Raw genomic sequence first — 12,621 nt, 5'->3', positions numbered from 1 at the left:
CGATTACGGTGATGGTCATGATGGTGATGAGGATAAAGGTGATAGGATAGTGCTGTTGCTGCTGCTGTTGTTGCTGCTGCCGCTGATGACGATGATGAAGATAATAATTATTATTATTAAAGAGCGTCTGCTAAATGACTAAATGTAATGTAAATTATAGTGATGGAAATGATGTTGATGGTCATCATACATTCAAACCGAAACACACACAATGCTTGAGAGGAAGTGAAGGGCGGACCAGCCCTGGGGGTGAGCCTGGAGGTGTCATTGACGTTGAGTGGTGCTAATGACAGAGTAGCAGGGGGAGGTATTGGGTAAGACTCTGTCCTACATTATCATCTCTCTTCAGTCCCACTGGACCCTCTAAAGAGTACTACTCTAATGCTGAGTCAACAGCCTACTTGTGAAACTGAGACATTAGACTTGTGCACATTAGCCTCTCCCTGTCTATCCGTCTTTCTGTCTGTCTTTCCCTGTGTCTTTCTGTAATAGAACATTACTATTCTTTAAGATGTCTATAATATTCTTTGGCCTAGAACAATTATTTCTGAGGTTTTAACTTCTGTAAAGCTAGCATAACCTTTTGGCCTAAGACAGTATTGCTTAAGTTTCCGTTTGCTGACAAACGTCTAACAAATGTGACTGTTTAACCCTGGCTGTTTTGCCCATACTCCAGGGATTTTTGCTGACAAGTTCTTCTTTCTTGTCTCAAGCTATGTTTTTAATATTGAGCATCCGTATTAAGTTCTGCAAACTATTTCCTTTTTGTACTTTCTTGTTTATTGAAGAGTTCCTCTTTTGATAGACATGAACTATTTAACTAATTATGTAACTGTCTGGAATTACTGTATAAAAGAGTGTCCTTCTACTCCAGACATCATGTATGGTACTGTTTTAGAACTGCTCATCCTTGATTTCAATAATTAACAGATACAGACATTCTTCTGACCTCAGATATTTAATCATACAAATTCCATCACATTTCTCCCCTATCTCTCCTCCGCTTCTCTTTTTACTGGCCTTTGCATCCCTCTTGTTTTTCTGTATTTTCAGTGTGTCTGATGTTAGAGTGCGTATGTGTGCGAGCAGTTGAGCCCTGCTCCCTGATTAGACTCAGAACAATAGAGCTTGTTATCAGCAGAGGAAGCAGGCTCAGGGCTCCATCGAGGGAGCGTGTTCTTCTTCTCGACAACAATTTGAACCTCCTCAACGAGACAAAACCCCTGGCAGCTCCCTGTGGGACTGGGTCTGTCTTCTGTGGGCTCCCTCTCTCCCTGTCTATTTCACTCAATGTATCCCTCCCTCTTTCCCTCCTTCTCATGTCAATCGATCCCCCCCGGTTTTCCATTCATCGCCTCCGTCCGTCTCCTTTACCTCCTCCCCACTCCCCACACCTCGGTCTTTCATTCTCTCCCTCCCTCTCCTGTTCCTCCCCCCTCCCAGGGGGGTGTCCTTGTATCTAACAGCATTACTGAGTTGATTACCAAACCTGACATGAGCCTACAGAAAAAAACACTGCACCAACAATCCCACAGTAAAGAGGAGTGCACACACTCACGCACAGACACGCACACACTTGCATTCATCCCCTCAAACCGAGGGGATGAATTGCCCCCTGGTTGGGTTATCTACTGTACACAAACCCTCACTATTTGGTCTTGGCCATTTGTTTGTCTCGTCTTGCTTTATCACTTGTCATCTTAATCGTAGAAAAGCATGCAAAATGATATATGGATAGCTGATTGGACGCTCAAAGTAGGAAGTGATAGCTGATTGGATGGTCAAAGGAGGTAGTGGAGCGTGTCGAAAAATGACTGACCTCCTCAAATCTGGCCTCTTCTCCCACGTTCTCCAGCACACGCGTGTAGAAGGACAGACCTGCAGGGGAGACAGGGGACACTGTCAGAGGTGACAGTCACGGCCAACAGACAACATAGTCATACCAATGAAGGTTATGTATTGATTGAAGACAAAAGTAACAAGGACGACCCGGCTCACTGAGCAGACAAGACAACAGTAGATTTTAGGATTATCTTCCACCGTTAGCTACATAAGTAGACTGGGGGAAAACTAAAATTGAAACAATAGAGAGAAGAAGGGAGAGAAAGAAAGAGAGAGAGAGAACAAACGAAAGAACTGAAAAAAAATAGATATCCAAATGATTAATCACGGTCATTAGACTAACAGGAGTTGTGAGTATTACAACAATGTGTTGAAGGTGAAAATGTTAAAGGTAAGACACAGAATGTACTATGTATATACGTATATTGTACATTCAATACTTTCTCAGTCTGTTGCATTGAAAAACGAAACCATATGGCTTACTAAACAGTGAAGGTTATTCACTGAATGTTTGTTCTGTATGAATTTATAGGTTGAGTAGAAGCTCATAAATACGTGAGCTGTTTTGGGCCTGTGCTTGTTTGCTTGTGTCTGTGTATACTTAACATTGCATGTCTAAAGCTTTTTGCATTCAGTCCTGTCTGCTTAGTGTGAACAGCTGATGTTTACTGACACACACACAGGCATACACACACACACAACAGACGTATAATTACAGTCCCTGAGGTAACTGATTTGTACAGGAAATGAATCACTTTGTGCTTGGCAGATTGGTGACACCATAACTAATCTCTCTGTGTTAAAAATACATAAACACATGAATCACAGGTTATAAGAACCAGGTGTCCTAATAAAAACATATACCTAGATAATATTATGTGTTTGTTTTAAAGCTAGCTACTTGTATAAGTGCAGGTGTGTGTGTGTGGGAGATAGATAGAGGAGGGGAGAGCGAGAGTGAGAGAGACCAAGATGGAGAGATATTGATGTGTGTTTGTGTGTAGAGATACATTCATCACTGGCAGCACAGGTAGACTGTGTGGTTCTCCACAGTACATGGAGCAGTGTCTATAACTTAAAGCTGTTTAGTAAACAATTGATTCCACCTCCACAGCAGCAATGTCGTGAAAATGTGTTCCTTCTAATAGAGATGTGAGCCTCATTAGTTACCGGGTTTAAATGGAGAGGGATGGAGATGAGAGAGACAGAGAGACAAAGACACAGAGGAGTAAAGCACACTGAATATTATGCAAGGTACACTTAACAAGACAACAACATCAAGAGAGAGGAAGTGGGATGAATGCACAATCTAGCGAGTCGAAGATAAAAGAAAGAAAAGGAGAGCAGAGGAGGTCTGGGGTAGAGAATGGTGCATGACAGCACCTCTCTCAGTGAGAAAGAAAGTGAGAAAAAAGTGAGAAAGAAAGAAATAGACAATATTGGAGACATTAGAAGTATTGTGTTTTATAATCAGTCAGAAAGATATAATCATATGCTTTCATCCAAACTGGCATACAGTACAGAGGGGATATTTCAATTTGAGACCTCTTGATCTGACGTCAAATAATCTACCACAGAGCTAAACCAACCCCCACATGATAAAACTTCATAGATATTCAGGCAATCAGTACTTTAAACTCAGCTCAAGTGAACTTGACACAATTTCCTTGGGCGGAACAAATCGTTTAATTTCTCGTTTATTTTTCCACAGCGGAATGACTGCAGCAGCTAGCTTGAGGCTGTGGAATGGACATGTGAGGCAGCCTCAGTATAAAGACCTAGAGTTTGCTGAAGTATCTGCTCTTTAATGAGGGCAGTCACAGTTTTACAACAGGGTAGCTTACACAATGTTCCCAAAAAGATAATGTCCCCAAAACATTTACCAAATTGGATATTGCATATCATTTTGATATGCCTGAATGGGGATAGTTAATATCTGGGAGTGGCTTCCTCCGACAGGACTTCCTCTCCAGACAGGAAACTGCCTGAGCTGAAACTACACAGGAAGACATGTTGACAAGCATGTACCAGAGACCAAGGCTGGAGAGAGAGAGAGAGAGAGAGAGAGAGAGAGAGAGAGAGAGAGAGAGAGAGAGAGAGAGAGAGAGAGAGAGAGAGAGAGAGAGAGAGAGAGAGAGAGAGAGAGAGAGGGAGAGGGAGAGGGAGAGGGAGAGGGAGAGGGAGAGGGGAGGGGGAGGGGGAGGGGAGGGGGAGGGGGAGGGGGAGGGGGAGGGGGAGGGGGAGGGGGAGGGGGAGGGGGAGGGGGAGGGGGGAGGGGGAGGGGGAGAGGGAATCAGCATCCTGATTGGTACCTAGGCCAGGACCCAGGAGGAGTTTTAGGCAAATTCTCCCCCTGGGCCTCTCAGAGTTGTCCTTGTGGATGCAATACCTTCTCCCGGACCACAGCAGAGAAGAGGTTGTTAAGCCAAGTGTTCCTCAACACTTTGGAGAGATCCAAAGTGGCATTGTATGGGACATTTGTTAGAAACCTGTGTGTGCTCTCCAAGGTGCTGAAAGGATCATCTTCCCTCTCTGACTAACAAACACTTGCTCACTTACTCTCCTTATGTCTCTCTCTCTCTCACTCACTCACACACACTATGATTAGTATGATCTTCCAAGATAATCAGATCCCTAATCTTTTTTGCGCTTTCTCTGATTTATTGAGAGTGACAGTTAGAGAGACATAAAATACTAAGAGAGGGGATAACATGCAGTACATAGCCTTGCCCGGAGTCGAACGCGGACCCCTGCGGAAGGACCTCAGCCATGTGAAGCCACTAGGGCGCCACAAATTCATGTCCTGATAAAAACAATATTTTACAGATTTGGTGGGGCACCACCGCGGGACATTCTCCTTAGGCTATAGTACAGGACTCTCTTTTTTTCAGAGGGAAAAAAATCGATGTATTTTAATGGTGCACAGTGAGAACACGCTTTGTTAGGAGCTGGGAGGGTGACCCGTTTGGGACTGTAAAACGTAAAATGAAGTCGTGAAACGGGTGGACCGGTGAAGGCAATTCCCCTACTGATCTATAACAATGCAATAAACATTCTTGTAAGCTTGATCCATATAAAATGCTTTCCTGAGTGATAACGAAGATAAGAAATGACCAAAAAACACCATCTGCACACTTTCCTATTCGCAATCAATGCTAACCGAGAAATTGCTGAAAAAAGCAACATTTTCTTAATGCGGTCATGTATGGGAGATGAAGACATGAAATTGTTTTGACAAACTGCAATAGCGCCGCGTAAAGAGTTACTCGCATGAGCTCACGAGGCGCGTCTCAAACCAGGTCTCCCGGGTTTGCGGAGGAAGAGGGGGTTTTCCAACTTCTCAGCGCATCTCAGGCGCTAGCCTACCATCAAATATCCTTCTATATCTGGATACATGGCTATTTCTGGGTTTGGATTACCCACAAAGGTAAAGAGTTCGGTACGGATCGGATCGCACACCGTAAGCAGAGTGAATCAAATAGGTTTTGACAATATAACATAAAAGGCACAAAGTCGTATTCATACCTCGGAATGTAACTTTGGCGATTCTGTCTCCCTTCCCGCGAAGGTTGGCTACCGTCTTCAGGTGAACTAAAAGAGCCATGTTTTTTTCTTCTTTTTTTCTTTCTTTAAAAAAAATCTTATTCCAGTCAATCCCAGTTCATTCCAATCAAACGAAATGCGTTACTGTGCTTAAAACAAAAAATAATAAAACAAATTAAACTTAGTTGTGTGTATGACCTAAATTGGCAGTGATCTTTCAGAGCATTTCATCGCGTCTGTGAGAAGATCTTCATTCTGCAGAACGCATCTAGTTTTTCCTGCTCTGATAGAAAGAGAGGATGTGAATTATTCATGCGCTTTCGTTTTATCCCGCGCTACGCTCCGTTGCTGGATGGGCTGGATGGGTCTCGCTGCCCCAGACATGCTCGTGTAGAAGGTATAGGCTGTGTAGCCAGAGCTTTCCCCCCCAAAGAAAAATCAAGGGAGGGAGGGCGTGGGGCACTGGCTCTACGGGAAGAGGAGAGATTATTTTCTTGACTGAAAGGAAAGGCTGGATTTCAATTAGTTAAGAATGTGTATTGTTATGTGAAGAAAATAACGAGTAGGCCTATAGCATTTTAAACTCAATCAATATTTGAACATACACACCAGAGGTGTTGTTAGACATCAAACTCTATTGGGGCACAAGCCCCTAATTCATATCCCTTTTTTTCTTTCAAGCTTGATGCGCACAATGCGCTATGCTATAGAAACTCCCCTTGCTTAACCCAATATACAACAGTTCAGCGACGCAAGATTGATATCAGCTTTGGCAGGGACATCCATAGCCTAGTTAATGCGAGCGCGCATATTTTTTTCGCATTCATTTGAGCTTCATGTAATATTGTTTGTATGTTTTAGTCCAAATAAGATGATTGATAGGCCTATATAATTTTTGTTTCAAATTATCATTTAGTTTTGTAATGTTTTCTTAGCCTACCTCAATTCTGACTTGTGTGCCGAGTCCGACACCTGGGGGGGGGGGGGGGGGGGGGGGGTAGCCTATTCCAGAAAGCAGGTTATGCGACATACCATATTGCCAATAGGTTGCTGCAACATTGTGAATCAGCTGGTGGGTTAATTTACCCGGTTATGTTGCATAACCTGCTTTCTGGAATACCCCCCTGGACTTCTGTGTCCGTGCTGCAGTGGCTATTTGGCAAGCTCAAAAGAGCGCACTGACATGGAATTCTGCATGCATATAGGTTTGTGTTTTCGGTTAAACACTTTTATAAGAGTTAATTGGGATACTGCGTATCTACTGCGGGATTATCAATCTAAATTAATGCACTGACTAATAAAGTAAATTGTTAAAACTCAAACTTTTGATTTTACTGGGGAACAGCAGATTTGGCACGTGCCCCAGTAAAAAGGGTCTAACGACGCCCCCGATACACATGCATGTTCCGTGTGCTAGTATTACATGGAATAGCTCAAGCCAATCGGGAAATGACTGATTCAACAATTTGGGATCCCTAAAAAAGGCTAATTTTGGTCATTATGACCTCAGCTTCGTAAAGGGCTGTTGCCAGGCAACTCTTTGTTTCCTTGTTTTGCCTGAGAGCGTGTAGAAGGACGAGGTCACTGCGCGCTCTGCTAGTCCTATGGTGTTTGGGTCAGCTGCCGAGCCCTGGGTACAAAATAGCAAAATGGCACATAGAGGAAACGGAACACTGATCACCCACAACAACGCGACCTATATTCCACCTTCCCTTATGCCTGGGTAAGCCAGATGTGGGGTGGGAATTATAGGCTGTAGCCTAACTAAATTGCTTAATAGTTAGAACTGGCCTATGCCTACGATTTGAACGTAAAATGTCTTTATCATCATTTTATCTCTCGCTCTCCTTTTGGTTTTCCAAGCTATTGTGGCCATGTTCCAAACATCAAGAACCGATACGGCGACACCTTTGGGAATACCACTATCAAATACTTCCAGGACTTTCGCAGTAGCACGATGTCCTCCAGCAAGAGCCCATACAACCGTGGCGGGATGTTCCCGTCCGTCTACTCCAACAACGGGCTCCTGGTTTCAGCCCACCGGACCGAGAACCGGGAATGGGCTCTGAGCATGCCTTATTGGGCCCGGTATAATGTGGACTTGAATCGACATGAGACGATTAAGAACTTCGGCCAGGTGAGAGAAGACAGACCAGACCGATGTGTATTCCTATGTCTAACCGAAGCCTACATTAATAAACTGTTTTGTCTGGTGCTATTTTTCTCCTGATGCAGCTCGCTCAGAAACACCGGGAGAAGTACCGAGATAAGACAGGAACTCGACTAGGCGTCACTCACTTCGTTATTCCCGTGAAATATGTTGAGAAATACCCGCGGGAGAATATGTAAGATCTTAAGCACAGTATACTTTACTGGGTGATAGTCCAGTAGGTCTATATAACTAGATAGCTAGAAAGATACAAAGATGTATATGCTGTAGGGCCAAGGCTATTGAACTGTTTAACGTGAATATTATACAAACCGGATATGGATATTTTGTAAAAGTCTAAATAAAATAGAAACAAATGTGAACTTGCTACCACTGATATGTACATCTCTTCTATTCTGCATTAATAGGTTTATATATTTTGATAACAACATTCTGTATGTGATCGCAGGCTAATGCATTCCCCTGAAGGTGGATCATTGAACTAGTCTTACTTTTCACACCCTGTTGAAAGCTTTCATTAAGCATTTATTAGGGGGAACTAAAGCTGGCCCTGTACATAAAACCACACAGACACACACACACACACAGCACTGTGCCTTCAGCTTTTAGACAATCTGTTGTATGTTGCAACACCTGATGAGGTAACAGGAGAGTCGGGGTGAGGGGGGTGAAAGAGAGAAACGAGACTCGCTGCCAGGTGAATACAGATCCCTAGAGATCGAAACAGTAGAGGTGATTACTTTATTTGGTTGAGACTGTAAAAGTGATGCTGTTTTTGAAACGACACAAATATTCAACTTGACTTGGGAAATAGTTTGGTAATCCTATTGATTTTGTGATGACAACAAAGCCATTAAGAACGGTTGATGTCCTCTCTTATTTTTGTTAGTGCTTTATTGATTTTGTATACTGTTTTAAAGCTGACTGTTCTACAAAACAGGGTTCAGACAGAGTTCTAAACCACTGAACGCTGAATGTGTTTATGTGTTAGATATGTAAAGGTTTATGTGGTTACTGAAATCTCCCCCAACTTCTCCCAACGCATCTCCCCATCCTAACCCTCCTCAGACCAATGCTCCCCACGGAGAAGACATCATCCACGCGTCGCTACCAGACCTTCCCTTCTGGGATCAGAACATGTCTGGACGACCGCTGTATGAGGGATGTGTTCTACGAACGCAGATAAAGAAAGCCCCGGACGGTGTTCCTTCAGCGCAGATACAGCCTACAACCACCAGGTGGCGCTGTTGACCTCGTTTTGTTCAAGGAGATAAAGAACAGGGAGAGAGTGGGCTTGCAGTGTCCGTGTCTGTGTCTGTATGGAATTACATTTCTAGGACCGTGATTGACCCTGCTCGATCTAAATCTTAAAGTGGACTCCTACCCGAGTGTTGTGAGATCAGGAAAGAGTGTCTGTAATGCTGTTTAGGCATGTAGGCCTACTCACAAAAGTCTAGTGTCCTATGGACAAACTAAGGTGTTTACAGAAAATTTCTGAACTTGCTCATAAAAAAACAATGCTTGCATACCTCTAAGGACTTTGCCATAAATGAACTGTGGAAGGTCTCAAGGCTGATCCTGAATGATGTCTAGATAGGGAGTCTAAAACTTCCACTTGCCGAGATCTGAACTTGTGTGTACTGTAGCCTATTTGGACGTTACTGTTTAAATACTTGACTGCATATCTACCAAAACCAGAAACGATTAGTCCCTTGTGGGAAATAGGCCTACATGAGTAGGCTACAGTCCAAGCGCCAAGACTATATTGTGTTTCTGGATGCATAAATAGATTACAGAGTTTATGTCAACTCATATTGACATGAAGGTCTCTGTGTCAGTCAATAAAGTTTAATTGCAATACTGATAAACAAGGGTGACAATAGTGTAGGCCTACATTAGATCGACTGGTCCATGGCAGGAATTCATTACCTCCGTTGTCAAGGGAACAATAAAACCGTTTAGGTTTCGAACGACCCCCTTCCCGGGAAATCCGGGCATAAACAATGAACCCAAAAGTCAAACGGCAGATGTTGAGAGGACGCTTTGAACAGATTTATGACCTATCAGTTGTTTCGGAGTCAAGCATCCTGCTCTCATCCACGTGAGAACTCATTTAAACTATTTAGGTAGATATATATATATAGACTAATTAGGCTAATTTGGTGTAGGCTGTGTCACCCAGCCCGCTCAAATCTGTTTACAAATAAGACCAGAGTGAGCTTAATGAAAGTTGTTCACAAAAAATATGTACGAGTATATGACCGGGTTTGCCCAAAGTGGATAGCAACCACATAATTTAAGGCCTACATTTAGAAACAGTACCCAAAAGAGTATTTGACTCATGTGGATTCATCTGGTCCCTTTTGTATCGTGTTGACATGTGTCCCAGCTGTTAGTTAGGAAGATCTCGGCGATTCCACCGGCCAGTTCCGTTCCTCCCCGGAAGAGGGAGACACTCACATGGTGAAGTGGGTGCCAGAAGTTTGTCCAAATCGTACTCCTAGTGTCCCTGCCCTCTCCTTCCTCTAGCCCTCCGTTGCGCTGCGCCGCAAGAACAGCGCACTATACTCACTATGGCACCCGCCGCAGCACGGACTCTCCTAGCGCTCATCCTCACCTTTAGTGCATCAAGTCCCGGATTGACAGGTGAGATCCCTCCGCATGTGACTGGAGGTCTTCACAGGTGTGTGAACTGTTCTGATGGGTTGTCCCTCACTGTTGTAATGCGCGTATTGCTAACGATCAGTTTATTACAGACTCCTGCCCAGCTGCTTCATTGGAAAGCCTTCTGCAATAGGTTGTTAATCAAAATTTTGTGTCATGCGTGGGTCACATAGGGTCTTCCTGTAGTTTCAGCAGGTTTGTGTGGATTGGGTAATGACGTGGATCTTTGTAATTCAGTCTGTGACACATTGTGATTGTTTATTGTAGTGCATGTGTCTTTCTTTGTATGCCTTTTTTTTTCACGCATTACGCACGTGGTGTTGATAGTGTAGATCATCTTGATTAAAATAACTTTTCTGTGGGTGATGAGAAAAATAACGTTTTAAAAGTAAAACTGTGCTTAACCGTTCACAGATGTAAAAGAAAGAACATTATTTAACCTCAACATAAGTTGAAACAAGCAATAATAATGAATGTATTACCACGGGACCTTTCTTTCATCGTCCTCTGGAAAGGAAAATGTGATGTCGCCATGTGAACGCAGCAGTCATGGAATATGATCTTAACCTCATAGGCGCGTGCTGAAGTAGCTTTGACAGTGAAATTAAAAATGACAAATGTTAGATCATATGACATAGGATTACAATCAGCACCACCACCAGCGGAACAAAAAACAAAAACAGGGAAACTTTGCTTTGATTTGTAATGGATGTTATGGCGCCAAAATAGTGACGTAATCTGGCCGCGGTAGCAGGTCCGTGATAATCCTACACCGCGGGGGATACCAGACGGATCAGGAGGAGGAGGGGAAGGGAAAAAGGTAGGACGCTTTCATCATGTTTCTGTCGATCATCCTCAGGATCCGTTGCGCCCCAGCTGTGCAGTTGCCTGTTATCAAGTCCTCCTGTCTTGTTGAGCGCGCTGTGGTTCTTTGCTCCTGTGCGTAATTACGCACCCCCGGGGTTCCCGCTCTGCCGGGCTGGCCGCAGTTTGCACAGGTGGCTCATGGGAAGACTGTGTATTTCTCGACTTCTACTGTTTATTTAATAAATAACCATGGATCTGCTCGTGTTGTCATGTACCGCTCAACAATGAAGATACAGTTAAGATTGGCCCTAAATATGAGGTTCTTTGGAGCAGAGCGGTGCATTTCTCATATTTAAGGGAAACTAACAGCCTAAACACTGCTTAATTTGGATGCCCTCCCCACCTCCCCCCTCACATCCATCCAGTAAGATATAAGATGCCTCCAGTGCCAAAAGGCCTTGTTGAGAAAATAAATCTGTGGAGTTTTGGAGCGTAAAATGACTAATCCGAGTAGAGCTAACCAAGATGCCACGTTACAATGGTTGATTCTCTAGCTCTTTCTCTCACTTCTTCTCTATCGTTTTTTAATCTCTCTCTCTCTCGCTCTCTCTCTCTCGCCCTCTCGCTCTCTCGCCCTCTCTCTCTCTCTCGCTCTCTGCTCCCCCGTCTGGACATGCTCAGTGAGTGAGGTCATTTTATGCTTTCTGAGACACTCAGCAGCTGCTTGTTGTGGTACTTTGTTGTTGTCTTCTCTCTCCTCTCTCTCTCTTTCTCTCTCACTTATTTTCTCTCTACTTCTCTCTCTCTCTCTCCATCATACTGTCTCTCTTTTTCTCTCTTGTATTGTCCTCTTCTCCTGTAGACTGTATAAAGAGATATTTATCAGCTACAGAAAAACAAATCTTTAGCGCCAGCTGCAGAGGGCTAGACTCTGCAACTCTGTGACCCTACAAGACCAGGACTATAGGAACTAGTGTGAAGGGTACACATGTTGACTAAAGGAATTATTAGCCTGCTCTCATGGACTAAGGAAGTCTTTGGCCTGGTCCTATTGACTAAGGGACTTTTTGGTTTGCTCTCACTGGTTGAGCTGGAGTTTTCAACTCCCAATCATTGCTTAAGGTCAGCCAGGCCATGTTGATGCTGAACATTGTAACGAGAGAGAGAGACAGAGAGGGAGCGATGGAGATGAGGAAGAGAGAGGATCATGTCCTTGCAAGCCACAGGAATGTCATTTTTCCATTCCACTTCATGAAGAGGAATACTTGAGGTGGGTTTGACGGACATGACTCGATTGAGCATCAGGAATTCTAAAACTTGAACCACATGTTGAAAAATGAAATGGGAGAGAGAGAGGGGAGAAAAGATATGTAGAGGGAGAAGGTGTGAGAGGGATTTTTTTTTTTTTTGCATGTCACTAATATTTTCCATCGTGTCGGCAGGCTGGTTTGATCACCTGACATGCGCTGGCCTGACCTCCTCACCTGCCACTCAGCTGTCTGTCAGTCCTCCCGCCGACACGTCTCGTGTCATGATGTCATAACTAGGCGCCGTGCCCATCGGGTAAACAGGTAGCACCTGGCCCCTGAACACAC

At 43.9% G+C, this 12,621-nt stretch overlaps 3 protein-coding genes across 3 annotated transcripts in view; 2 read left to right on the top strand and 1 right to left on the bottom strand.

Moving 5' to 3' along the window:
• The window catches only part of otofa (otoferlin a), a 50,022-nt gene extending 44,249 nt beyond the window's left edge, over window positions 1-5,773 (bottom strand). Inside the window, 2 exon segments of the mRNA XM_062467017.1 lie at window positions 1,820-1,878; window positions 5,368-5,773. Of these exon segments, the coding sequence (XP_062323001.1) occupies window positions 1,820-1,878; window positions 5,368-5,446 (138 nt within the window). The 5' untranslated portion in view covers window positions 5,447-5,773.
• A 1,185-nt stretch (window positions 5,774-6,958) lies between these two features.
• On the top strand, window positions 6,959-8,837 carry cimip2c (ciliary microtubule inner protein 2C). The gene is made up of 4 exons (XM_062468284.1): window positions 6,959-7,108; window positions 7,249-7,522; window positions 7,621-7,730; window positions 8,624-8,837. The coding sequence occupies exons 1-4, from the start codon at window positions 6,990-6,992 to the stop codon at window positions 8,739-8,741; spliced, it is 621 nt and encodes a 206-aa protein (XP_062324268.1). The 5' UTR covers window positions 6,959-6,989; the 3' UTR covers window positions 8,742-8,837.
• A 1,276-nt stretch (window positions 8,838-10,113) lies between these two features.
• Window positions 10,114-12,621, top strand: part of fndc1 (fibronectin type III domain containing 1) — a 27,218-nt gene continuing 24,710 nt past the window's right edge. Inside the window, 1 exon segment of the mRNA XM_062467018.1 lies at window positions 10,114-10,206. Coding sequence (XP_062323002.1) covers window positions 10,129-10,206 — 78 coding nt within the window. The 5' untranslated portion in view covers window positions 10,114-10,128.

The sequence above is a fragment of the Osmerus eperlanus genome, chromosome 8 (genome assembly GCF_963692335.1).
Source record: "Osmerus eperlanus chromosome 8, fOsmEpe2.1, whole genome shotgun sequence".
NCBI classification, from domain to species: Eukaryota; Metazoa; Chordata; class Actinopteri; order Osmeriformes; family Osmeridae; genus Osmerus; species Osmerus eperlanus.
Note: the sequence above shows the minus strand (reverse complement) of the source record. Positions and strands in the feature narration are given on the sequence as shown.

Coding starts and splice junctions, on each gene's coding strand:
- cimip2c (XM_062468284.1), top strand. CDS start 6,990: ATGGTGTTTGGGTCAGCTGCCGAGCCCTGGGTACAAAATAGCAAAATG. Junction 7,109..7,248: donor CCACCTTCCCTTATGCCTGG/GTAAGCCAGATG, acceptor TGGTTTTCCAAG/CTATTGTGGCCATGTTCCAA. Junction 7,523..7,620: donor CGATTAAGAACTTCGGCCAG/GTGAGAGAAGAC, acceptor CTCCTGATGCAG/CTCGCTCAGAAACACCGGGA.